The sequence below is a fragment of the Cinclus cinclus genome, chromosome 5, assembly GCF_963662255.1.
Source record: "Cinclus cinclus chromosome 5, bCinCin1.1, whole genome shotgun sequence".
In the NCBI taxonomy this organism is placed as follows: domain Eukaryota; kingdom Metazoa; phylum Chordata; class Aves; order Passeriformes; family Cinclidae; genus Cinclus; species Cinclus cinclus.
Genome location: NC_085050.1, coordinates 12149004 through 12176843, shown reverse-complemented (window position 1 = coordinate 12176843; position 27840 = coordinate 12149004). Strand labels below are relative to the sequence as shown.

The window sequence follows — 27840 nt, the reverse complement described above, 5'->3', positions numbered from 1 at the left end:
CAAAGCATGGCTCAGTTCTCTGTAATGGCATCAGCTGTGATGCTGAAAACACCAATGCCCTGCTGAGGGCACTGACTGATGAACTTGCTGTGGCAGTTAAAGGAATCACTGCCCCAAACCCTTCCTTCTCTCCCTCTGCCAAAGGTTTCAGTCTCCATAGAAATGTCCCCAGAAGGATCTACTCTGAATGTAATTTAAGTCACCATATGGAACTGACATATGAAAAAAAGTGGTCACTTTTTCTCCTATAGAAAAAACGGAAGGAAAAAGATGTGCCACAGAATCATGGAAATGGTGGCTGGAAAAAACTTATACTGAAGCAGCTAAAGCATCTCCAGAGCTGCCAGGCTGAAGTCCAGTCTACTACACAATGTGAATTCACTTATGTTCACTGACAGATGAGTAAAATGGGAGGGGTCAAGTCTGTTAAACAGACACGCATGGGAACGTGTAATTTTGAGGATTAAGCAAATGTTCAAGAGTAAGAAGTAATCCAGAAGTCCCAGGCCTTGGTGTTTTAAAACAGGACAAAAAGCACTATCTAAATCAGTCAAAATCTTACACCAAGAGCAGAATAGTGACATGAGGCAGTGCTCCCATGCCCAGAACTCTGTAGGTTTTTCAAACACTTCTGGCAAGTGACAGAGCAATCTGAGTGTAGCTTCATACACTGTGTTCAATAAAAAGGTGGGTAAAAAAATCATAATCAGGGGAGCTATAGAATAGATCCAAACCTAGACAAGGACTTTGGTCCACCATTCCAGGTACTCACCACATCCTGCATCTGTAGGATATGTCCCCCTTGGTGTCCAGAATGAATTGGCTGGCAGCTCTCACACTGCTGTTATCTCACACCAGAACACCATACACTACCCCAGCACTTTGTTCAGACCAACGAGAAAGTTTCCATCCTGAACCAGTGTGTCACGCAGCAGAAATCCAGATGAATATATTTTTTCTCTCTCAAAGTATTCTGCCATCTTCAACTGAAACCTACTTGCTTCTCATCTCTCCTCATACCAATTGTAAAGGTAACAAGTAAAATTATTCTCTGTGCCCACTCCTCTGAATTTCTTCATTCTCAGTTTTCCTGCATTTGCCTTTTTTTCTCATATTGTGCCAGATCTTCTCCTCTCTTTTCTTGTCACGCTTAGTAGTGAGATCCTTCCTCTGTTACACCACATTTTTGTGCTCTCTGTCTCCCTGTGCCTTACAGTCTGTCAGCTCAGGACCAGCACTAGCTTTCCCCACTCACATTCCAACCCTTGGACCATATCCAGAAAGATTATTCCCCTTTTCTTTCCAAGGGATTCAGGCACAATTTTCCTCTCCCAAATTCCTCCTTGCATTTGCTTTGGTGACTAGCTATTCTGCCTTTGCTCAGTAGAATTGTGTTCACACCTCCTCTTCACTGAGCTCACACAGATGATGTTTTAATGGGTGCAGTTGCTGCTGGAACAAACACGTCCTGTCACAGGCATTTAACATGCCACATGCCTTTTTTAAACCATGCTACAAATCTGAGTTCATCTAAGCTTAAGCCTTGGTTGAAAATTGCCAACCACTACCAAAACACAGAATAATTTGTAACAGGTATTCCTGTGTCATCATCTCCATTGATTCCCTGTAATATGCTGCACAAGAGGAGTATAATAGTGATGTTAAAAGCAATGGGCTGGGGGGTATATCCTGGAAAATCTGGTCTGCATGAGAACATCCTGCACAACCGAAGCACAAAAGATTGCCACCTCATGCAGAAAAACACCACAGCAATGGATGTGCTGGCTGTCCATACTACAAAGGCTGGGAAAAGTTCTCCGGCACTCTTGGCTACCCTTAAATTGTGCACACCCTGCTCCACCCCCAGCTAACAGTCCCAAACCACTGGTTTGTGACCCACCTGCCAAGGACTTCAACACCATGCAGAAGTGCTTACACTTACTGATTCAATGCATTTCTACTACACATCCCCATGCTGGTCTGGTGCTTCATATGAAGAGGTCATCACCCTCCCACAGTAGTTACTCAAAAGGGCCCAGTTTCTCCAGTCTGACTCACAACTGAATGGCACTTTACACTGGCACACTTCTGGTGCTCCACTAACAGCAAGCCTGGATGCTGCATGTGATGCATGACAGGCAGCAGGACAGCCACAAATGAGATAAAATGCAAGAAGCATGAATTCTCACAAGCTGAAATGGAAAGGCAGATGAAATGATTAAAAAAAAAACCATGCGCAGATCAGTGAATGAGAGCAGGGAGACGCTCAGTGCCAAAGAGGGTTGTGTGCAACACTGTCTTTACCACAAGCAGTGGAAGAAGGAAAAGCAGGAATAAAGGTAAAAGAGGTGCAGGGGCTATCAGTCAGGCCCTGCTGTCTGAAGGAGTCAGGAGGAAGGCACAGTCAGACTAAGCAAGGAGGAAGTTATGTCCATGTGCACCAGGAGCAGTAACCCAGACAGGACAGCACAGGGCTGTCTTCCCAAGATTGGTACCTGCTTCCACACTGATCAGAGGTGATACCCGCTGCTGCCTCTTCCTTCACAGTTCTTGATGCTGCAGACCTGATCCCAGGGGGAAATTTTGGCCACGTACTGACTGCTGACTGCAGTGCTTGTGGCTGGATGCTGCTGCTAGGTGTTCTTGCTTGCTCGGGACAGCTACTGGCCCCATGCAAGGAACACAGGCTTGATACTGGAAAATCCACAAAGTATCAACAGCCAAGACACTATCAAAGTGGTTTCTCACTTCTTCAATGAACCCAGGAGCTGCTGTAGCTCCAAAAACCACCAGTGTGAGTGGGGGGAAGTGTTAAGAACAGTAACAAATTACACTTTTATATTATTTCATCATCACTGTTGTTGCATATTTCCACAGAGCTATCACATTTCCTTAGAGCTCCGAAGACTTAAAGCTACAATGTATTTCCTTAGTGGCCCGGTGAAACATCTAATTTACCACACTGGAATGGGGCTTCAGAAGATGCACAGAGATAGATCCTGTGGGCTCTTGTGGGACAGGCAGTGCCCACGAGGTCTGGACACAAAGTGTCCGATTTGCTTTTGCTGGAAGTGAAGGACCAGAAGAATAAAAAAAACCCCAAAAAACCAATAACAGTCCAGCCCTGATGCCTGCCAACTTCTCTAATGTTAATTGATGCCTTTTATTTGGTCACAAAACTCAACAGGAATGTTAATGAATATTCATTTATAGAAGCTTCAGCACATCCCATTTCAAAGAGAAAAGGCTGAGGTTTGGGCTTTCTTTTTAACAGCAATCCTCTCCCCACAGCACAGAAAATAAATTTTGTGAGAAGTGATGAAATTAAAAGGAACTGTTGATTCTAAGGCAAAGACTCTTAATTCTTCCAGATTCGCATTCTACTCCAAACTGGAGAGCAAAGAACTAGCTGTGGGTGGGACCCTGTTACACTCCATCTTCAGAGGAAGACTGAGCCATGCACAAAGCACCTGACACTCACCCAGAGGTAACCGGGTCTCCCCCAACCGAGAGATGCCCTGAGTAGGTGTAAGTCACACAACGCACTGAGGAGCGAGGCAAGAGGAACCATCACCCAAAAAGCCACTGCAGCACCCGGGGTCAGCCTTGGCCACCAGGCACTGCTGCCTGTTGATAATGGAAACCTGCATAAATGCAGTACTCTGGTATCATAAAACTCAGCTTTCAGAAGGAACTTGTTCCCCTCCTGATCAAATATTTTGACTGAAGGACGCTTTTATTGTACATGGAGAACACCGCGAGGAGCTTAGGAGCTTTGTAAGGCTGGCTGCAGTGATGCTGCGAGCAGCGGGTTTGCTCAGGAAGGTGCCACACCCACCAGCCCGCTCATTCAGCTACCGAAACTTGCCCCGCTTCACACCGTGCCAGCTTTCCTGGGAAAGCTCCACGAACTCAAGCAATCTTGGAGTTCACCCCGCTTCCCCGCCCATCTCAGCCGCAGGCGCCACAGCAGCAGTGACCCCATCATTCACTGATCCAGACCCCCAAGAGGAAAGCAACCACCTGGAGACAGGTGCTGGTGAAAACCTCTCTCCGGGTGCGATTTCCCGCACCACACCCCTCTCCGCCAGCTCTGCCTGTTCTTTATTCCAGTCCCTATATCCCCCGATCGCGTGTATTAAGGAATTGCATATACTGTATCAAAGGACCCAGGTCCTCAGGTCCTTTCTTTCTGGCATGGAAAGCACACCCGATTGAAGTTCTGCTATGGTACAAAAGCATCTAGCGGGAGATAGGCACCGATAGGAAGAGGATGGTTATGATTAACTCTTTGATTTCTGATTCCCACCACGCCTGATGCATTAACAGCGCGCAGAGGTGTTGGTGCTGGCATCATGGCGCTCTTTGATTTTCCACGCTTCCCCCCACGCCCACGCTCGCCCACCTCCCATTTCTCCGCACCCAGTGCCTCCCCCCGGCCCACCGCCCCTGCCCCGCCGAGGCTGCGCTGCCCCTGCCCGCTGCGGGGGGCGGTGGCAGGGGCACGTTGTGCTGCGGTGGTCCCCTCCCTCTTTTGTTCTGCCAAGCCCGGCGGCCGAGCCTCCCCGGGCCCGGCTCCTCGGGAGGGCGGTACCCCCGGCCCCGGCCCCGGGACGAGCCCCCCCCCGCCTGCCCTCCCTCCCCGCCCCGGGCTGGAGCGAGCACGCAGCGCTGAGCCCCTGCTGGGCGGCGGGCGAGCAAGGGGAGGCAGAATACAATAAGAAATGAAATTTAAATATAATAATGATATTTTAAAATGAAATAAAATTAAATCGGTCCTCGCCCAGAGCTCTAGCGGGAGGAGGACGGGCGGCGGCAGCCGCACCCCGCCGCTCCCGGGAGCCCCGGCCCCGCAGCCTGGGGGCTGCCCGCGGCCCCGGGCACTGCGCGCCCTTCCCCGCCCGCGAACAAAGGAGCGCGGGCAGCGCTCGCTGCGCCCGGGGCCGCTTACCGTTATGTGGGGGATGCTCTTCTTGCCCTGGTAAGACATGTCGGCTCTCCCCAGCGCCGGGAGCACGCAACGAACCCGAGGAGCGAGCCGAGCCCAGCGGAACGACACCGGCGGTGCTGAGACGAATAATAATGCGAAGCCCGGTCGGGTGATGGGGCGGGGCGGGGGCGACCTGCAGAGCGGCGGAATGGGGGCGAAGTTCCGTCGCCCAGAGGAAGGGGAGCCCGGCAAACCCGGCACCTTTTTTTTTTCCGGCTGCAATCAAACAGGGACGAGGCTCCCGGGGGGGTCGGCGAGCGCTGCCTCTGCCGGCGGCAGCAGCGCCCTCCCGGCTGCAGGTCGGAGCAGGATTCGCTCAGCGCAACCCAGGAAGCGTTTCCTTCCCTCCCGTCCCCCACCCCTCTGCCTGGCCCCCCTTCACAGCCCATCAATCCAGCCGAAGCCTCCCTCCCTCCCTCCCGCACCGGCGCTGGGAAACGCCGCCCCGCCAGCTCCGCCGCAGCCCCGCTCGCACGCTGAGGTCACCGGCAGGATCCCACGCGTGGGGTGCCGCAGGGCGGGGACGGGGGATATAACCCCCGGCCGAGGGTCCTGCTGTGCTGCACATGGCAATGGCACTGCCTGCCCCGTCCCCACGGCATGAAAGCCTGATGGCAGCGCTCTGCACTGTCCCCATAACACTGACTCTGATGGCGCTGGCCTGCGCTGTCCCCATACCACTGATCCTGATGGCATTGCTTTGCACTGCCCCCCCCCACCTGCTCTGTCCCTAACAGCACTGCCCCAGGTGGCACTGCCTGCTCTATCCTCACCCACATATCTGACCCCAACAGCACTGTCCTGCTTGCCTTCCTTGTCACTGCCCCATTGTCACACACCTGCTCTGTCCCGTGCCCGTGGAGGTCATGGGGGATAACACAACAGGTCAGGCCAGGTAGATGCTGTATCAGCAGCTGCTGAAGAGGTAAAGTGGCTAGTTGAAACCCTTCTGTCTTTTCTCTGTTTCTCAGAATGTCTCCCTCCATCCATGGTGCTGGAGTGTAATGTAAAAGGCACTGCAAAGCTATGCCCAAGTTAATCCACCCAAGGACATGCACCCTGGGGCTCTTAGCACACCTGCCCCTGTAATACACACATAGATACACGACATTAAGCACCCAGGCCACATCCCTGACGCATCTTCCCAGAAATCATCGTTTGAAATTTGTAAAAAAGTCTGGACTCCACAGCACAGGAATCACATGTATCTGCTGCTTACAGCGCACCTTCCTAAGTCAATGGCCAAATCTTGCCTCTTTACCTCTAACCGCATCCTCACCTCACTTTGGTCAACTTTGCAAGCACACTGGGGTCCAGAGAGGTAGTGTGCAGTGTGTGCTGACTACTCTGAGTCCCAGGCTGAACTAGGAAGCAGGGAAAATGGGAAGGCAGCACCATGGGTGCGCTAGAAGATAGGGTGTGCTGTGCCCTCCCACTGCCCCAGGGTCCTGATCCAAAAAACTCAGGAGTTCAGGTGAGCTAGAAAAGAGAAGACGGCACTGCAGCTGGCAAACTCTGAAGGCAACCCTGGGGTCATTGCAGAGAAAGCAGCAGCATCCCAGGCACAGTGTCCCACCAAGCCCTGCCTGCTCGCTCCAGTGTCCCACCACAGCAGACACCCATGGTACTGTATGGGAAGCCATGTGGCACCTGAATGCAATCCCCAGGCCAGAGCAAACCAACACCCCATTCATACTCAAACTGAAGAGGGGTGAAGAGAGTGGAAAGTCTCAGTTCAGCCTGTGGAAAGAGCAGAGTGCGGACAAGCCAAAGAGGCTCCAGGCTGGGTACTAAGGAACAGGGTGTATCCATGCAGAAGCATCACTGCAAGGCCGCGTTTCTTTCTAAGGGGAAATCAATGACAGCCCAGGATCCCATGAGAGCCAGCCCCCCGGGTCTGCCTCCAGCCTGCATGCCACCGACAGGGCTAAGATGGAGATGCACAGCCGTCAGTGGCCGGCCAGCCCACCGGCCCACTTCTTCCTTGAGCCTAGGATATGAGTCCAGGCTGCAGACCCAGGCGAAGGGAGCCCAGGGCAGACGTTTCGGCCGATCCTCCCGCCTTCCGCGCTCCCTGCCGGGGAGACAATGCAGGCGCAGAGGGAGCCGGGGGGGAGCAGGGGAAGAGTCAGGGCAGATCCTGGGGCTGTGCCTGGGACAGGCTCCGCGGAGTTTCCCCGGCGAGCTCGGGAGTTCAGCGGGCCCGGCTTTGTTTCGGGGGGGGGCGGCCGGGAGGTGCTGAGGGACCCGACCTGGCCTCCGGCACGGGCAAAAAAGAAAACGGAGAAAACTCATCGCCATCACTTACAAAGGAAAACCATTTCTGGGGTCGCCCCCTCCCGCCCCCCTCTAAGCTCTGCCAAGTGAGGTTGTTTAGGGGCCGGCCGGGCTCTTCCCAGAGCATCTCCATGTCCGGGAGGAGGGGGCCGCACCTCCCCGACCTGCCGTGCCGAAACTCCCCCGCGAAGGTGACCCCCAGCCCCCTGTGCGGGTGAGCGGGGCTCTGCGGCACGGCTCGGCTCGGCACGGCTCGGCTCGGCACGGCTCGGCTCGGCACGGCTCGCGCAGCGAGCGGGGGCGGCGGCTCCCTCCCTCCCGCCCTGCCCGGGCCCCGCTCACCTGTCCATTGTCCTGGCCCTGCAGTAGCTCCTTCCCCATGGGGTATTTGATCTCCACGCCCGGGGTCTTGTCTTCCCGGTCTCCCGGGGAGCTAATGACGGAGCCGGAGATCTCGCTGATGTCGCTGGCGGTCTCGCTGTAGTTGTCCCCTCCGTCCAGCATGTCGTGCCGGCTGCCGCTCCGCGGGGTCCGGGACCCCTTCTTCCCCACGCTGTAGGCGTCGAAGTCGATGGTTTTATTCTCATAGGCCCCCTCCACGGAGGCGAACATTCCCCCGTATTTCTGCCGCGGTGTCTGGGCTGTCGTGCCCGGCCTAGCTAGATACACAGGCAGGTCATCTTCTTTATTCCAGTTCCTCTTTCTCTCGGCCATTCTCGCTGTCCGGATCTCTCTCTCTATCTCTCTCCCTGCCTCCCACTTCTCTGCACCTTCCACTAGCGGGATAGGCTGTTAGTGACCATAAAAATGAATGGATGGATGCAGCAGTGGCGGAGCTGGGTTGGCTGGTGGGATCTTTCCCTTAGGGAACTGCAAACGTTAACCTCCCTCCCCCACCCACCCCCCCCCCCCGAAAAAAAATTATAAAAAAAGAAAACAAGAAAGATAAAAAAAGGGGGGGGGGTGGGAAATGAAAATAAGAAAGAAAGAAAGAGAGAGAAATAAATCCGAGCGGGATTTAAAAATAGCCGTGTTAGTAAAGAGCACGTGAAAATAAAGTACAAAGAGCGGAGCGGAGAGGGTGGCAGAGGCAGGTGATTGGAAAGCCCCTGACGAATGGGAAGAGCAGCAGCGATTCCCCGAGCAGGGACCGCAGTGCACAGCTCCCCGGTATAGAATGATCCGGGGGGCGGGAGGCAGGGGGAGGAGGCAGGGAGGGAGCCCGCCGCATGCACGCAGGGCCGGTGCCAACGGGGTCCTGCCTGCGGGCGGGCGGGCGCCGGTCACCCGCTGCTGCGTGGCTTCGGGGCTGGAATAAAAGGGAGGCGAAAAGAAAAAGAGGAAAAAGAGAGAAAAGCTCCGAACCTCCCCAGCCCCCCCGGGCGAGCCGGAGGGAGTTTCTCCCACTTTGCTCACTCACACTGCCCCCGCCCCCTCCGCTGGAGAGGCTGCGGCGGTGCCCGGGCGGGGCGGGGGGCGCGGCCGCGGCAGCCCCCGGTACGGGCGGGGGACGGGCCTGCATGGCTCGGGGTCGGTCTGCGGCCGCAGGGCGAGCGGCGGGAGAAGAGCGAGGGGGTAGCCGGGGCGTAGGAGGAAGCAGAAGCAGCCCCAGCCTCCGGGCACGGGGGCTGGCGCTGCCGTGCCGCAGCAGCTGGTGCCCGCGGGGGTGGTGGCGGCTCCGCCCCGCCCTGCCCTGCCCGGCCGTCCCCGGCTGCCGCTCCCCCGCTGCGGCGGCGCGGACAGAGCGAGCCCTAGGCACGCCGCGGGGACAGGGGTACAGGGGGGGGCTACAGGCAGGGGATAGAGGCGGGGGGTACAGTCAGGGGGTACAGACGGGGGATACAGTCACTGGGTACAGTCAGGGGGTACAGTCAGGGGGTACAGTCAGAGGCTACAGTCACTGGGTACAGTCACTGGGTACAGTCACTGGGTACAGGCACTGGGTACAGTCACGGGATACAGTCACTGGGTATAGTCAGAGGGTACAGGCACTGGGTACAGTCAGAGGGTACAGTCACTGGGTACAGGCACTGGGTACAGGCGGGGCAGCCCCGCGGGCCCTGACACGGAAGTGATCGCCCCGGGCGCTGCCTGAGCCGCCGGCCCCACCACCGGGCACGGGGCCCGGCAAGGCGGCCCTGGGTAAGCACGGGGCCCCGGGCCCTGAGCGCCCGGCCAGCCCCGCCGAGCCGAGCGTGTCCCCGCGGATCCCCCCGGAGCGGCTGGAGCTCTGCACGGCCCCCGGAGCTGTCCCTTCAGCACCCCCGGCGGCTCCCGGGCCGGCAAGGCGCTTGCCTGACGGCCTCGGCAGAAAGGGACAAACCGGGGAGGGCTTCGTTTCGCTGTCAGGGGTCAAAGTTCCCAAAACCAAGCGCAGGAGGAGTGGAGTGTGCTCCGCTCAGCTCTCTGCACAGCCCCCTTCAGAAAGTCCCTGCCTTACGATCATCCTGAGATCATCCACCGAATTCACAAGTCCTTGGACGCTCCTCTCCTGCACATGCAGCCAACCTCTGGCACTTGTCACAGGCTTTGACTACGCCAGTAGTTACATAAGGGACATTTTGTGTTACTTTGAAATAATATATTGTAACAAACTGGTCTGAGATTGACTAAGCAAATTTGAAGCAGTGGTTGAATGTCTAGGCCTATTTACTGCTCGTGCACAATGTGCTCTGAATACAAGCCAAACCATGCTGCACTGTCTTTGGTCCACAGGCATACCTGGTGGTTCCAGAATGAGAAAAATTGCAAGCTAGTAATTGGAAATCAGGAAAAGTGGGAGGTTGAAGAGAGAGGTCCTTGGGATTTAATCAGAAATGAGTCCAGACAACCATCTTTCTCATTAACAACTACCCAACCATACAATGTGAAAAAGCGGTGATGCGACATACCTGAGCAATGCCAAAATACATCCAAGGAAAACATCTTTCTTTTCTGCATTTATAATCCTGTGGGACCTTCTGTCTTAAATCCTCTGTGTGCATTCAACACTGTGAGTGTTGTTCACATGAGGGGAGTTGGTAAGATAGTAAAAATTTCATTAGTATTGGTAAACAGCACACTGATTTTAATCAACTGACATTTATGAGCATATATCACCCTGGATTCCACAGCTCACTTAATAAACTGTATTTCTGCATTAACATGTTAATATCATATGAAGGTTTCACTGCTGCATGTGCAAAAAAGTATAGCTTGTATGAAATTGCTTTGTTGCTTCTTTAAAGTCTTCTCTTGTATGGGCAAATATTGATCTTTTTTTGTTCCTGATGGTAACATTGAGATTTATTGATCATGTTGGGGAGAAATAAAGTCAATTTTTTCCTCCACAGGACACCAAACCCTCTCAGTTAGTGGAATATGCAGGTGGTACATGCAGCGTGATGTGTGACCTGCCTGTCTCCACAAGTATTGGAAAAATATTCATTTATGAGTTATTTCTTTGCAATCAAGAGATTAATTTGAATTTCTAGAATAAAAACTTGTGAAGGTCCCATAGTATGGTATGTTGCATAGTGCAAATATCTGCTAAATAAAGAGCATCTTTTATTTATCATCCATAAAACTAAGAAAGATGGACTCTGTTTACGCTTGGGATCTAGTTAGATAACACTGTTCAGGTTTCCAGAGCACTCAGGGGTTTTTTTTGATAAAAAAAAGAATAATGCTATTTTTTAAGTATAAAGCCAGGAGATTCATATTAATTCTGATACAGAGGGAGATCACAAGGCTCAGAGAACATGTCAGATCAATGCTTTAGAAAACAGCATTAAACTTTCTAGTAATAAATAAGCATAAAACAATATCAGTCTATCCTTGCTTTTAAATGTTTTGGGGTTTTTTCCATACCATAGCCTTTAGTTTACTAAAAGCTACTCTCAGTCACCAGATGCATACTGTTCCTTTGTTCAGTAAAAGATAAAATTGCAGTTTCAGGTGCTACCCTGATACTCTGGCATGCTGTGAATTTGCCTAAAAGCAAGTATGCAACTTTGGAGAAATACATTGCTTTGGTATATTCTCTTGCAGACAGTGCATCTCATCCTGTTTTGACATTACTTGATGAAAAGAGGACTGGACTTGATCGAAATTGTACCTCTTCCTATAGAACCTTTATTCCAAATAGACTAGATGAGTGATAGCAGCAAACCCAGGGACATACTTGCTGCACACAACATAACCTACAACACCTTGCTGGACAAAAGCCCAACAAGAATGGTAGCACATACCTTGGCTTTGACTGTAACTGAGCTCTTCTTCCAACAGAGTGAACATCATGAGGTAGAACAGGACTTCCCTGATGCAGGGCCTTAGATGTACTTTAATAATAATAATTCACATTAATAATAATAAATAATGTACACTTGCACCTATTTTTCTGCTATTGTGCGTTTTACAACAGAATCATCAGACCAAAAAAGGCACAAATGTTCCAAACACATGAGAGACACGAGTTCTTCCAGAGGAGTAACAGGAGTTGCCAAGTCACTGAGTCAGCCTCCCTGTCTGCTCTGAGGGACTGCTGCATCTCTGCCAGCAGTGTCTTCCTCCCCCCACAAAACCCCATCCCATGGATGGGTGATTTGAACTGTCTCCTGACACAAAGGAACTGTGAATCCAAAACACAGCTACAAGCTGGGATGGCTCAGGTTACCCACTTCATGAGCAGTGATACAGCCCATAGTATTCTGCCAACTCATATTAATTCCACTAACTCAGCAGAAGCTGAATAGCAGCTCTTCCACCAAGAGGAGCAAGAGCTCAGGTGCAACAGTTTCCTTACCCTGTTAAAGATCAGGCAGCCCCTTCCTCAAAACTGAGACTTCCTGGGCTGCTATCCAGGGATACAATTGTATATAAAACTGTTTTTCAGAAGCTCTGTCACCATTTTAAAGTTAAAATAATAAAATTAAAATGTTCTTAATTTAAAATATGCATACATTTAATATACAAAATTATACAAATTATACATTTAGCTAACATAGAAAAATACATCTTGTTAACAAGATAAAATGTCAACATATCTTACATAATTTGTGAGAGTTACAAATCTGTGATCATCAAGTAGACTTTTTGACTTCATTACAATTCTGTACCCTCCTAGTTACACTGAATATTAATACATATGTACAGTTGATATCAATGGCAAATGTCTTAGAGTGGAAATCTTTGCTGAAGAGTTATCCAGACGGTTTTAATGAAACAGTTAAAATACGAGTGGCCTCTTTTATACTATTGAAGCTTCTCATATAGCCAAAACTAATGTGACATCAGTGGCAGGGTGGTCATGGGTCAGAGTTTAAACTTCTTGCATTTATTTACAAACACCCCTCCCTTCCCAGTCTAACTGCTACACCTGCTTAATAAGTATCACACCATAAAGCCCAGATTTTTTGTGCATTCTTTGGTACCTCTTCAAATGGATCCAAATTTGTGGCCCTAACAACTGCTCTTCATGACTTCTGGTTACCACTCCTCTGTTGGCTGTGCAAAGTGTAAAATAGCTGTACAGCACTAGAGCTCAAAAGGCAAGATCTCTGTACATTATTCATTCATCCCAGATTAGTCATAAATACCTCAGGAGGTGGGGAAATATTTTTGTTTCAGTCAACAAATGTCTGCAGTAAGTCTTCACTCCTTATTTAATTTACATGGTTTCCTTTTCCAAGTTCTAAACAAAAGGCAGAAGCATAATTTATAAATAAGCTATAAAATCTATTCCATGCTGGGCCTTTTCTTACATACTGCGAGCCACATAATGATTTTCTTTTAACTATTTACAGATTCTTTAAAACTTGGTTGTCATCACAGGGAGAAAAACAGAAGACTACCACCAGTTGATTTTCAGGCCTTCATTTTTTTCCTTTCGCTATCTTTTTTTTCCTTTTTTTTCTTTTTTTTTTTTTTTTCTTTTTTTTTTTTTTATTTAGCTCTGTACCAACAAATTGTTCTTAATTCCTAGAAGATAAAATTCATCCATGAGTTAAAAGCTTATTCAGCTTTTCCTAAGAGCTGCTTAGGACCATCAGTGAGTGATACATGAATTGCCTCATGCAGGCTTTTTTTGCACTGGAGTGGTTTTCATCTGTTAGTTACATTTTCCCCCCTTTTTGAAAAACACCACAGTTCAGAGAGTAGAGAAATGTAGTTGTTTGGCATCGGTTAATGCACATTGCACAGTAACCTCTCACACTGGAATTTACATTTGCATATTCATATTCCCAAAGCAAGAGTTACACAGAGAAACAATAGTAAGCAGAGATTTATACCACAGATCCCAGCAACTCCAAATCAAGGCAGGTCTCCAAAACTACTAATATCTCTTTTCCTTTCCTACAACATTAAATAGAACATGATGCCCACATATCTACCACATGTGAGAATTTCTTAAGCCAAGTAGAAGCAAGCATGAAATCTTGGTCCCAGGAAAGCCCATGGAAATTTGCCAGTCATTTCAATGATACAAGATTTTAATCCAGTGTATTTAAACTTTCTCCTTTTTATTTCCTTTTTCTTCCTGCCTTTAACTGCAACTTGCAAATTTCCTAGTATGCATGGATCACAATGGTAGAATTTAAGTTAGCTATATTTTTAGGTGATATCCTATACAAGAAATAGTATACTTTCTTTCCTAACATTTCTACAGGGGCAAAAATTCCTGTCCATAATCCCATGGCTACTGATTTCTAATGCAAATATATTTAGAGCCAAAGGCACAATATATTTTAAAGGAATTCTTCTAAAGCAGGGAAGAGGTTTGAACAAGTTTCTGTGATCCTAGGGCCTGTTACCCCTCTGCCTCCTTAAGGCACTAAAGGATTTCCAAAGGATTAGTGGCAAAACCCAGCATGCACATGTCCCTCCCTCCACTCCATAACCACAGTAAATTCAAATATTAAAAACCTTCATCTGCAAGTGAGAAATACAGGTAAAGTTATGAAACACAAAAATCAGAGTTTCCACTTTTCAAAAGGCCACAAGGACAAACATCAGCCATGCTTCAGCAGGAGGTTTAACCTGGGACCTCTGCTGTGTATGTGACACATTTCCCAGCAACTGCATTATTTTGAATATAACATGATTATCACACCACAGTGAATCATTGCACTTGCAGCATTTGCCAACCATAGTGGTGTGAAGAACAGAATTTGGGATTTAAAGGCCGCTTAAGGAGCAACCTGTAAGCTGTATTTTCAATATTCTCCAATGCTGTATGCAGTAAAGTATACATAAATAAGTCAACTGCCAAAGAAACCGTATTTTCCATGCAAAACTGCCCATCTTATCTATTTAGGGTGACAGAAGGAGATTACATTTACTTACAGAGCTTAGCAGCATCTTAATTTTGACTAAAGAATTTGGCCAAAACAATGTTATGTGTGTAAAGAAATCAGAATAAACAGCCCAATTTTTCATTCATTGAAGGTGTACCATGAAATGACAATACATGTAAAGCATGTCCTGGCAACTCTACCATCGACAGCACATTAAACAAGTTAACTTCTGCTTAGTGAAACAAATTCACTAACTACTCTCTAACAAGTAGAAAAGTAGACAACACTTTTCACCATAAGGCAACTAGAACATAATAGCTAGGCTCTCTGTCTTAGCTAGCAATCTCACATTAGAAGTTTGCTGCTTTCTTCCAGGGATTTGAGGAAAAGTTGAGGTTTTACATCCCAATTCTCAGCCACATGAACCACATCCACTGGTCTATCAATGTAATTTATAAGCAGACTTTTCCAATCTTGGTTGGACAATTTTCATATGAGGAGGTGGTAGAATTTCAAGGAGATCAATGTGGTACAAACCACAAAGAATGAAGAGTGCTCTACATTCCTTACACTAATTGTTCTAAAATGAAACCAAAAGGCAGAAAGCTTAAGATGTTATAAAATGGACAGCTTAATTATCAACATTTATAATTTATGGTGGGAAATTTTGCATAAATACTAGGAAAGAGGCCTGATATTTTAGTTCAACACTTAGTTCAGAAGAAAGAATTAGGGTTTAATTGCTTGAATGTTGCAGAAATGATGTATGTTTTCATGTGGATAGTATGCAAATGGACAGAAACCTACACATATGTCATTGCTTTATTTTAGGAACTTGTAGTTAAGCTTCACATGTTACCATGACAACGTATCATCTTGTTACTAATTGTAATCTAGAAATGCACATTACATTAATCTGATTTAGAATTCCACGGTTTATTCTTCTTCTGCTTCCTTTCAAAGGATATCTGTAATTACTGGGCAACTATGCATTGTAAAGACAGCACATCCTAGCAGTTAGCTCAATGTTAAAAAAGCAAAAAAGGGAAATACAAGTCATAAAACAGTTATCAAAACTGAAAGTGCATCACAATGTAAGAGTTTGGGAGCAGCTCCTGCCATTCAGGTCAGCACAACTATTGCCACTGACTCAACAGTGCTCTGTGGCTTTAGGTACAGAATAGATGGAGGCACCCTCAGGACTCCATATGTACAGGTTTGGTGCTTGCATTCACATCTCCCTGCCTTCCCAAATGGTACTCAGAGGTGAATAGTAGCTGTTGTGGTGTGTAATCTGTATTGTGCAGCATGGTTGCAAAATGTGTTTGAATCGTATGTGCTGCTACCAACCAGAGTGCACAAATGTGTCTATTTCAGGAGAAGCAAGTGTGCCGGCAAGTGCTTTATCTGAAAGTTAAATTCAGTGTGGCCTATTCATGTGGTTGAAATACTCAGAGTATTAGGACAGAGCACTTTGATGTTCCAAGTGCCTCTCAGCACACATGAAGATCATTCCCAATTCCAACTTACCCTTGTAAAAACACCATTCTGTCTCATTTGCTAAACAGTTTGTACCCTCAAGTATCACATCCTCAGATATACTAAACAGCCCAACTCAGATCAAAGGCTCTTTCAGGAATGCTCAAAGCCACACAAGGCTGAAGATATCACATATCCACATAAGCAGACCCATGAAAATGGAGATTGTGCTTAACTTGGTAATTGCTTTAAAATGCAAATGTTGAGGTCTCAAGAAAGCAAAACAAAAGCCAGACTCAAACCACACACTGGGTTGGTGTGCATGACCAGCTTCCATTACAGCAGGTGGCTAAAAAATGGTGCAGATGGTAACTGAGGGCAACTTCTCTTTTTCCCATAATGGAGCAGCTGCAGTCACCTTCAGGCCAAACTACATTTCATTTCATCTGTCCTTCAAAGCTCTACTGCTTCTTCTGTGTGACTGATACATTCTTCCCTGGACAAGAGGAAGTAGGGGAAAAAAAAGAGAAGGAAAAAAAGACAAAAGCATAAGGTTAATTATCTGGATTTTCACAATTTAAGGAATTGTGTATTACTCATTCAAGGTCAAAATAAAGCATTTGTGAAGCAGTGTGCCCAGGTGCTTCCATACAAACACAGCATAATGATGGCACATTGTAGAAACTGAACTGTCCAAAACATGTTGAAACATTCTCCCATGATTTACTGATTTAGGGGAAAAGCACATTCCATGCTTTCCCTTTTGCTAGTCCTTCTTGTACAAAAGACAAACTTCCATTCATCAATATGAAAATAAACATTTCCTGCCATCTTCCCAAAGCCATTCCATAACCAACTTGGCAGGGATCTACAGAAGTCTCATGGATAAAGTTCAGCTCGTGGGATCACAGATGACATCCATCACAAATCCAACTTTCCAATAAAGTCCTAATTGTATGACTTCTCAGAGAAATACTTACCATTTGCATCCTTCCTCACATATTATATGTCAAAGCCTGCAAAACATTTTATCAGGCTTTACAATTTCTAGTGAGGTTGTCATTACTGTTAAAGATCACCAGTGATGTACTGCCTGCATACCTAACTCTGGCTAAAACTTGGTAACTACTAGAGAAACTCACATCTAGTACATCAGGAGGACAAGAAATTATAATAGCATAGAGAATTTTGTTAAAAATACTGTATTGCAATTATTATAATAAATGTATGGTGACAATAATTAACTGTCACTACTGAAATCCTACCCAGTCACCAACATGCCCATCAAAAGAGAAGAATTAAAAGCTGGGAAAGAAGAGAACCTTTATGGCTCATACTTCAGGATGGAAAGATTCTTCCAAGCATGAAGAACAGAACAAAAATCCTGCAGAGCGAGGCAAAGTAATAAAGGGGAGGTCATTATTTATGGAGAAGCAGCTAGATGGATTATTGTAGGACACAAAACCAGTGAGATATGCAAGAGTGAGTCACTAATCCAGGAAAGCGGGCAGGGCAGGAGGACATCAAGGATTCTTAGTGATGAGAGGCATTTAGAGCCCTTGCATACTCCCTAGTTCAGCTATCCATCTTGGATCAGAAAGGTAAATATTCAGACTTGCTTTTCATTCAAAACAACATCAGAAGCTTTCTGTAGCCTTTGTAAGACATTATACATTAATTCTGCTTCTGCTATAGGTGCATCCAAACAAAATTGGCTTTGGTATTCCTTCTCTTTGCACCAGCTAGTAAAGTCCAGGCTGTATTGCAAACAGAAAATCCATTGCAGTTCATTCTTATCTCCAGGCAAAGAAAGAGAACACTACTGGAGTCTCCACAGATCATCTTCTTTTTGATTAATGTCTTTGTAGCCTAAGTGCAATCAAAACAACAACCAACAGAACACACTTTCAGCCTTTGCTATGCACACCTTCCAAGGATTTTTCAGGACATCAGGTACTTTTTCATTTGTAATTAATGTTACAAAGAGTATGACTAAGTATGACATAGTACCAGCAGAGTTGGCCTTGTATTTTGGGATAATCTGAAATACATCCCTGTCTCTCCTAGTCATCCATGCAGTCTCTTTTCTGTGATCCCATCACTGTGCATAGGCTCCGGGGAGGATCACGAGCGTGAGTCCCTAGGTACTCCTAAAATTTACTTTTATTTTAGAACACAGAGAGGTTGCAGTTTTAGTTCCTCAAGTGGTTGGAGAGGAGCTACCCACTGTTACCAGTTATCAGTTTGTTGACTTGCTCAAAAGGAAGAATATCCCTAAAGTATCAGGGATAGTTGTCATGGAAAACTATGCTTGAAAAAACTAACACTGAAAACTGGTGGGGCCAGAATAATAGAAATCTGATTCAATTTCACTAATTCATTGAACTTAACTTTTTTTTTTTGCACTTTAGTGATCACATCTTTTGTTATCCATCAATTTAAACTTAAACTAACTTCTCTAATTTTCCAAAATTGAGGTTAAAGAATATTTGTCAAACATGCACTGCTAGACTAAGGGCATTTACAAATGTAAAAGCCATTATTTGCATAATATCTCCTTCAATTTTTATTATATTTTTCTTGAAACATTAGCTGCCAATTATTGTCTCATATTTTCAGATTCGTCACTTTCTCTTTCACATTCTTTTCATCCTCTTTGTCTGTCCTTGCTCCCTCTCATGTGAATTATTCACCCCCTCCTTTCATTGTACGCCAGAAGTCTTTATACAACCTTGCACTCCTTGCAGTTTTATTTCCCTGACAAATGTATTCTCCATCCTTCTCTTATTATTTTTCTTCATACCACTTTTCTAACTAAGAAGTGTGGAACATAGACCAGTACTGAATTGTTTTTCAGTTACTCTGGTCAGGGAGGAGTTCTCTCTTGTGAAATGCTTGAGGAAAATAAGAAAGGTCTTCATGATGTTACTTTACCAAAGAAAATATCGAGCAAGCATTTCCAGGGCTCAAGCACAAAGGTACAGTTTCCAACCATGCATCTCAGAGATTAAAAACCAGCTGAGTCTTTATCAATACTGTGCCTGAGAGTTTCAGCATGGGTATTTCTGATGCTCAGAAATTTGCTGGCCTCCCATTCTTTGGTGCACATGGCTGAGCAATGATGTGGAGGCTCGGCTTGTGCTCCTTCACATCACAAGCAAAATCAATTTAAGTCACCAACACAAAAAACTGTTAATGTAGAAGGTCATTAAACAAAACTGATTTCTCTGTGACATTGGAACTTCAAAGGAACCTTGAACCATAAAAGTGATGACTGTGCACTGATCACTAAGCCAGGACCAAATAATTTCCAGCATAACAAAGATCAGTGATCCATACTCATGCACTCACTTGATGTCCTCCAATCTTTTACCACCCCTGGGAGCCACCAACATTAGCTTGTTCTAGCTGTCCCTAGTCCATCACATCTGTACTTGTTCATCCTGTTCTTAGTATCAGGAAATTGTAAGACCACAGGAAAGATCCTCAGCAGGCCATTTAATTAACCTACTCGGAGCAGAGCCAGTTCCAAAGTCTGAGCGGTTTGCCCAGGGCTTACCGAATCAAATCTTTAAAAACTCCTGGGATGGAGAAGGCACAGCCTGAAGTTCTCATGTTTCATCTTGTGCCCACGGTGTCTCACCCTCTCATTGTGCATCACTGTGAAGGGCCTGGCTCTCTGCTCTGTGGTTCTGTTTCTCATTGCTTCCTCACAGGTTCAGGAAGGCTGTTCTGAGGTGCCCCCAAAGCTGCCTCTTCCCCAGGGTGAACCAGCCTAGACCCCTTGGCCTCTTCTCACAGTGGTCTCCTCCCACAAGTATCTAAACTACCATTTTTAAGGAAGCTCAGAGAGCTCATACTGGTGGAAAAAAACTAGTGCTGACGACCTCCTAAAGACAGCTGTCCTGCTGGACTCCTGCACTCCAGTCAGCTCCCTGGAGAGCAGAGCTCTCTGCCCACTGCCAGGGTCTCCATCCCCTGCAGAGCACAAGGTGGATGGAACTCATCTTCCTCCCATTGAGAAAATACAGCAGTAAAATCTTTACTAAAACTTTCACAGTGTGCACCGAAGTCAGAAAGGAATGAGCCAATAGAGTCAAAGACACACAACATCTGGAAGGAAGAAAACTAAGAGCTTCAGGACTGTACACACAATCCTAAAATCTCTATGGCATCTTCAGAGAGTGCCTGTGCTCATTTAGACTGGAAAAGACTTTTCAGATCACTGAGCCACCTGTAGTGAATGCACACTAACAATTTGAAGTTAAATAGCTTCTTCCATTTAGAGGACAGAGACAGTAAATGGCAGATGTTATTTTATTTTGTACATCTGAAAGAAGACATGAAACATGGTGATACCACTGTAAAAACATGTTTAAATAATGCCTGATACCTGAAGTGGGTTTGGGTGGTGGACCATGATGCACTTCCAACTGCTCAAGTGTGACTTCAGAATATCAGTCAATGCATATTGGGGACACTTCCCCAGAGTGCAACCCAGCATTAAAGATCACAAGTCAGCAGTACACAGTGGATGCTCAGTACCTCAGCCCTGATGTACAGGGCCTGAAACACCTCTTTCCATTGGTTTGTAGCACTAGAAGTATTTAAAGTGAAGAAATTGCAAAATTCAAGGAATTAATAAAATTTCTTTATATCCAGCAAAGAAATGCATATTTTTTCTATTTGTGAAAAAAATATTTGAAGAAGATCCTATGCAACACCTTAAAAGAGTTTCTACTGCAAATATAAAATAAGTATTCTGCTGTGCCTCTGCCCTTATCAAGGGTCACAAATTATCCTTTCTTTAGAACCACTGAAGCACCACTGCTTTCCATCACTGTAAAGGAGCAATAGTAGCACAAATGAGAGAAAATGCCAGGAAAGAGGGTTTGTGCTATTCTTTAATATTTTATAATGAAATTACAGATACTTGGTCTAGCTTATACAATCATGAGCATCTAGTCATTTTATCATTTCTATTAATTACAGAAAATCAATGTGTCTGTGGCAAGCACACACTTTAATAAAAACTTATCTACCATATATTGTTTATTATGTGTTTTATAGTACCTTGTTTTAAAATATAAACATCTTCATTTAGAAAAATTTTGATTACTTCCAAATAGAAAAACTGGGGAAAAAAAGAAAGTGATTACAAGAAAGGAAAGGTTGCAAAGCTGAATTCTGCCATAATACACATAGGATCCCTCAGCTGTTTGGTAAAGAAATGCTCTGTAACTAAGAACATGATCTTTGCAAAAACATTTGATTTCTGTGTTTGGCAAAAAAAGAGATCAAATAGTATTCAATGTAGTCTTCTCATTCACAAATTGCTGCTTCTAAAATGCATTTCTACTAGATGGTGTCACTTTGCACCTCAAGGGGTGTGAATCTCATTAAACTCTCAATGAAGACATACCGATCCCAATTATAACCAATGGCCAACAGACCTTGCCTATATCTCAGAGGAAAGGAATTGCTGCCAAAGGAAAAAACCCAACAACCAACTAACCAACCATGAATGCTGAAAACCACAAATAAATTACGTTCTCTTCTGTTAGAAAATTATATTATGCATTTCTACATTATTGTGCTTAATAAAGGTATTAAATACTGGGAAATGTTACATATATAGATTTCATTCAACATTATTCCTCTGGCTTTATGTCAGTTTCTTTCTTATGAAACGAATGGTGAATTCTGGAAGAAAAGAATTCATGAATGACAAATGAGCCTTGTCTTCCTCAACTCTATGGAAAATACATTATTTTCGTTAACAGTGGAATACGGGCAATATACAACAATGCAACCAGTGCTGCTATTTAATGTTACAGAGCTCTTCATAAAAATGTAACGCACACATAGACACTCAGTTTCACACTGCTTAGAGAAGAACAACTTAGGAGTCTTAATTAAGATTGGGTAACTGTAGTGAAGAGAACATGCAAATGTGAATGTGCATGGACAGCTGAACTCACTGTTGTGCTGAATGTCATTCTGGAAGTTAATTTCTTCTAATGGCCTATCAATACATATATCATATATTTGCTTTCAAAAAATGTCATCTAGAACAATATCCCTGCAATCCTTTGCAGCTCTGAGGTGCTTACAGAAGATCCCTGATGCCTAACCTCCCACTCATCAAATATTCCACAACTTTGCAGACAGGCAGCAGTAACATACATACACACTTCTGAGATCAATTGCTAACCCAAAATCTCCACATACAGCCAAGGATAGCTAGCTTGACAAGAAGCTTAGGGTGAAACGTGGTGATGTGAGGCAGTTCAGCAATTTAAAATGACACACTAGGAAACCTTGAAGTCTGATCACAGATTGTTGGAACACACACATAAAAAAGGGGAAAAACAGCTGAATTTTTTTTTTATAGACAGCATTCACCCAGTGCTAGTCCTTATTAAAGAGTGGCCTTATTCCAATTTAAAATAAGAAACAATTAAAACACCTTTGTATTCAAAGGGGATATCCACAGGACTCCACTTACTGCACTGATTGGATCTTCCTGTTATGGCAGAGCCTCATCTAGATAGCTCCAAGCCTTTATTTGCCTTGAAAACCTAACAGCATTTATTAAATGCAGGTGATTTTCTTGTGGTAAATTATGCACATGAACTTAATGTTATTTACATTTCTTACATTAAGACAATCATAACAGATTTAAAGGCTAATGCAAATGAGTTAACATCATACTGTAGAGACAATAATAACAGCATGACATGTCCAAATATGATGGCAGAGTGGTACCTTCTATGTATCAGGAACATTGCTTTTGAGAAGCATCTCATAACAATAATGCAACCCAGTACAATGAAAAAGCAAATTCCAGAAGGGCTATCTTGTCACGTCAAAAATAGAGAAAACCTCCATCATGCACATGGTTTGCTGAGGTTAAAGAAGTGAGCATTATCAAGAAATTACCCACAGTAACAGTAGTAACAATCCATAACACGTACTTAATACCTACTATAACTCACTGTGTGCTTTACCACTACAATGCATCTAGTTACAAGTGGAACACACGGTGTTCCTTCCAGTGTTGAAAATGTAAGAGACAAATTAACCCACAAGAGCCCCACAGCTTCCCTCCCCTGCAAAAAAAAAATGCAATTAGAGTGTGTTCAACTTGCTTAATTTCACATCCTTCCCCTTTCAGTTTCTCAGGGAGGCACCCTTGACATAGAAATCACCATGATTAGATTCTGCTGGCAATGTGTAACATCATGCTCACAGAGCAGCTGTAGAACAGATATATTTGCAATAGGTTGCAGCCATGACCCTTGCAAGTATAGCCATGATAATATGAAAGACCTGCTGGGATTGAAGACCACAAATTGTCAGCAGGACAAAATAAGGCCCTTGGAAGTGGATGGAGGCTGTTTGAGCCCTTCAGACTCTGAACGTGCTATCTCCTTCCTAGATGACCCTCCCAGGCAGTTCTATTCGCATTTGCATTGTAACAGCTGCACACAAGACCAAGGATTGTATTCATCTAAGGCACAACACCCTTTGGGCCAGAGGGGCTTTGTCCTGGGGACACCAGTGATGCCTGCAAATGCAGACCTGCCCATTGTCCTTCTGGAATTTTAATGATCTGAAAAGCACTGCAAATATCCTATGGAAAACCATTAATTTAAATTCTTTGACTTAGTTTTTTTTTTTTTTAAGTCAAGGTCATTAAGAATAGCTCACTCAATATGAGTTTATAACTCAATAAGGTTTTATGACTCACAGGAGTCTGGAAAAATCGGCAGCAACACTGCATATTTAGGGTATAATGTTGAGTCATCAAAGACACTTTCAGAGTTATTGCCTCCTCCTTAGACACATTTTTTTAATTGCTACAACAGACCTGCAGCAGTAACAAAGAAATATCCTCCCCTAAAATGCACAGTCATAGGAGTAACTGATCAGCAGGTCTGCCTTGCTGCTATCAGCCTAAGAAAAACAGGCAAGTGAATTCACATTTCAGCAAAATATTCCCAACCATGCAGGGAATAATGATGTATATGCATCCAGATGAGATTAAGCAGCAGCTGAGGAAGAGAATTTCTAAATGCTCTGCATCCCATAGCTAAACGTTAGTAAGACACAAATATTTGAACATTACTGTTTTGCTTTGTTTTCCTTGCCTGATCTTTATAAAATCCTGACAAATACCAGAATAACTGCTAGAATAGGTCAGATTTTATTTTTTTAAAGTCATAGTAACCAAAGCAGTATCATTACAAGTCTGTGAGCAAATTGTAGGCTTTCTGTTCTCAGGTGAAGCCACTGCAGACTCGTATATCAGCCTGTACAGCCCTGTCAGACAGAGGATGCACAGTTGTGGTTCCAGGATCAGGAGGGTGATGGTAATTTTGAACACCCTATGGCAGAGCCAGGCACACCACTTGTCACCTCCAAAGCCCCCAGACCAACAGTGAATCTTGCCCAGCCACTGAAATCTAAAGACTGTGGAGTTCAATAACTGCAACACACTGCAGTTAAGTTGCAGTTACTGCAACATATTTTAATGTACCACCAACAGTAAAAGCCTAGATGGTTTTATCACAAATCAAACTCCTTGGAAATTATTCAGTAAAAGAAAAACATCTGCTACTCCCATTGATACAGAGGCAAATCAAGTTTCCCTGGTCCAGCTTTATCCCTGTGGTGGAGGATTCGGCATGCAGCTTATGACCTACATAGCAGGAATTCAAACTTTGTTACAATCCTGTCCCCCTGAGCACTGAAAAATTTGGAAATCAGACAAGATGAATGCAGTGGCCCAGATTCTCTCTGTCATTTGGGCAATTTTGTATTGCATCATTAGTCCTAATTCACCCTTCAGGGGCCACAGTCATGACAGTGAGCCACAGGGCCCATCATGCTCCAACTCTATGGCTAGGAAAAGCAAGAGGACATTCACCTTCCAGGGCTCCCCAGCTGCTAAAACATCACTCTGCAGCTGTAGATTATAAATATAAATTAAAGTAACCTTTAGAATGCTGTAACTCACATTGGCAATATCTACTGAATTTTGAGTACATGCTTGGGGCCCATGTGTGCCCAGAAAATTCTCCCGTGCACACTGTTTGGACCAGTATCTCTACTCAGACACAGACCTCAGGGTCAATCCTAAAGCAAGCATGAGAAGAAGTAAAAAAACACAGGGTAACAACATGTATTTCATCTACTTTTCCTGAACCATCCTTCTAGCCATTATGTCAGTCAAGAGCCTTCCTGGAATAATCACATCTTCCAATACCTTCAGGACAACTGTGGTTTGTAGGTCATCTGACTGCAGGCAGCCTAGTGCTGTGTGAAGAGCTGCAGGTGACCCACATGCCAACTTCAAAGATACTGGAATGGTGTAAATAGTTCTTTGTCCTCCCTTCTGCCTCACTGAGCTATGATATCCATAGCAAAGGGATGCAGGACATCCAGGATCAGGCGCTGAGACATTAGAATTTCTGTGGGGGGTTAACTAAAAGTGGTCAGAAACATTTTTAATGGCACATTTGACTTTGATGACACTGCAGAAATCACACCCAATTTCCTGCCAGGTCCTCTTCCCTGTTCTTCAAGTGTATTTCTGACAAGTTGACAGAGAGTGGGAGTTAGAAGTTATTGCTCCAGGACTATCTCAGAGATTGCAGAACTCCTAAGATGCTGGCTCTTCTACAGATCTCATTAGGCAGGATGCCAAGAAACTCAGAGCAGCGTTATCTCTGCCCATAAACTCCTAGGCTGCCAGCTCTCTGTTAGCTCACCAGGCAGAAAGAAAAGAAGCAAGAGCCTGGAAGCTCTGGAAATGTGCAACTCCTTGGCACCCTAGGCAGCTGGAGGATCCAGACAGAATTCCTCCAGCTGGGGACCCCAGAGCCTGATGTCTCTAGTTCTAGATATCACTACCTTCAGACTAGTTAATTGTCATAGGTCCACTCCAACTGAAAACATTCTATTTTATTCACTAAGAATGGAAAAAAAATGCTAATTTTCTTTTCAAACCAGAATACAATCAAAGGAAACAAATCAATCAAAATCCTCTGCAAATTGGCATGAACTTTTTTAATGCTGCACCATTTGAATAATGGGCTGTTATGGCTGATGTACAACACATCTTGTGGTCCCACTCCCTAAAGATACAGATTGTAGCATTAGTCAGCAGACTGATCTTGTATCATATTAACCGCCTTCTCTCCCACCCATCCTCTTTGTCCCAGGTATGTGAGCCCTTCCAATGCAAATACAAAAACCAAGCCCCTTAGGGAATAATGTTTTGTGGAGTTTTCCATTGTAAACATACCTGGATTTTCTATCTTTGTGTAAGCTAAATCGAACAGGATTTGTTTTTCTGAAACTCCTATTACCACAAAGCTCTATATGCAGGTCAGCAGGCTTATGTAACAGTGATGCATCCGGCTCTCTGCCCCACATAAGTAAGACAGAATATGCTGTGACTCCTACCTAACCTTGTGCACTGTTCATCAAAGGCTCATACCCATCTCTTTTTTATTCCTGTTAAGGGAGACCCACTGAAACCTCAGTTTTTTGAAGACTAACTTTTCCAAAGACCTGTAATTGTTTCATTCCAAACAGACACAGTGGATAATTTTCATGGGGCCTTTTCTCTTTTTTTTTTTTTTTTTTTTTTTTTTTTAAATTCACTAGTGTTCATCCATTCAAGTTAGTTTTGTTTCTGGAAAGAAAGTATTTTGGTTTAACTAAAATTAATTGTATTTTAATATAATCTTTTAAAATCAATTGTCAGCACACATTCTTGCAGCTGCCTCTTGCTCTGCATTTTCCTTTGACCTTTTCCATTTTGTTGCACATCCACCAGTCACCCCAGTGAAATGTTCATGGAAGTAGTCAGGGATTCATACATGTATATATCCACAGGGCACAGCATGGAATAGTCTATCCAGTCTCAGATGCTGTAGAAATCTTCTCTCCATTAGAACTAGGTCAAGGTATCTTGCAGGGAACAGAACACAAGTCAACAACATGCTGAGAGGAAGCATGAACAGATCCATGACACACTCATACATACTTGAGAACAGCAAATTTGGCCTAATGCAGCAGGCACAGTGATTTTATTCAGCTATCAAATAATTGTAGACATCTATGCATATTCCAATTCTAGATCAAGCACATAACTCTAGCCTCTTTTAACTCTAGCCTCCAGCTAGTGTGGAAATGAAATCACTGACTTTCTATAAAAATACAAATACGGATAAAAATGCAAGGTGTTCTACCAGGAACAAGGAGGGCAGCCCATGCCTGCAGAATAGTGGGTGTGTTCAGAATGGCCCTAAAGAAAGATCAGAGGCTATTCTAACAGACAAGTTAACACATTTAACAAGCACAAACCAGAAAGACCAAACAGGACTTGGCACATAAACCAGAAGGCTGATTGACAGTCAAGCCTTTGACACCTCTCAGGGGTACTGATGCTGAGGAGCATATGTGAAGAAGGATTTCCCTCCCATTACTCCCAAGTCTCAGACTTTTCCGAATAAATGGTCTATTCTGCAGATATGACTTTACAATTTTTTTTTTGTCTAATTATATTTTTACAAATAAAATACCGACACTAGTCCAGGACAATAATTCAATACCAAGTTCACCAAAACCAATGGTTTTCACTGCAGAAGCATAACTCCAAAACTCCCTAAATCCACATCTGTAATAAATCCAGAGCATGACCTGTTTAGTTCATGCACCGAACAGGCTCACCCACTGATCAATCTGATGCTTAGTTAATATTGCAGTACTATACTAAACCCAGTTAATCAACACCATCTATTCTAA

General features: G+C 44.9%; 1 protein-coding gene across 1 annotated transcript in view; it reads right to left on the bottom strand.

Annotated features, from left to right (window-relative positions):
- CRMP1 (collapsin response mediator protein 1) overlaps positions 1–7981 on the bottom strand; it is a 49677-nt gene extending 41696 nt beyond the window's left edge. The window contains exon 1 of the mRNA XM_062493369.1: positions 7610–7981. Coding sequence (XP_062349353.1) covers positions 7610–7981 — 372 coding nt within the window. The remainder of the gene's footprint in view (positions 1–7609) is intronic.
- Between the last annotated feature and the right edge of the window lie 19859 nt (positions 7982–27840).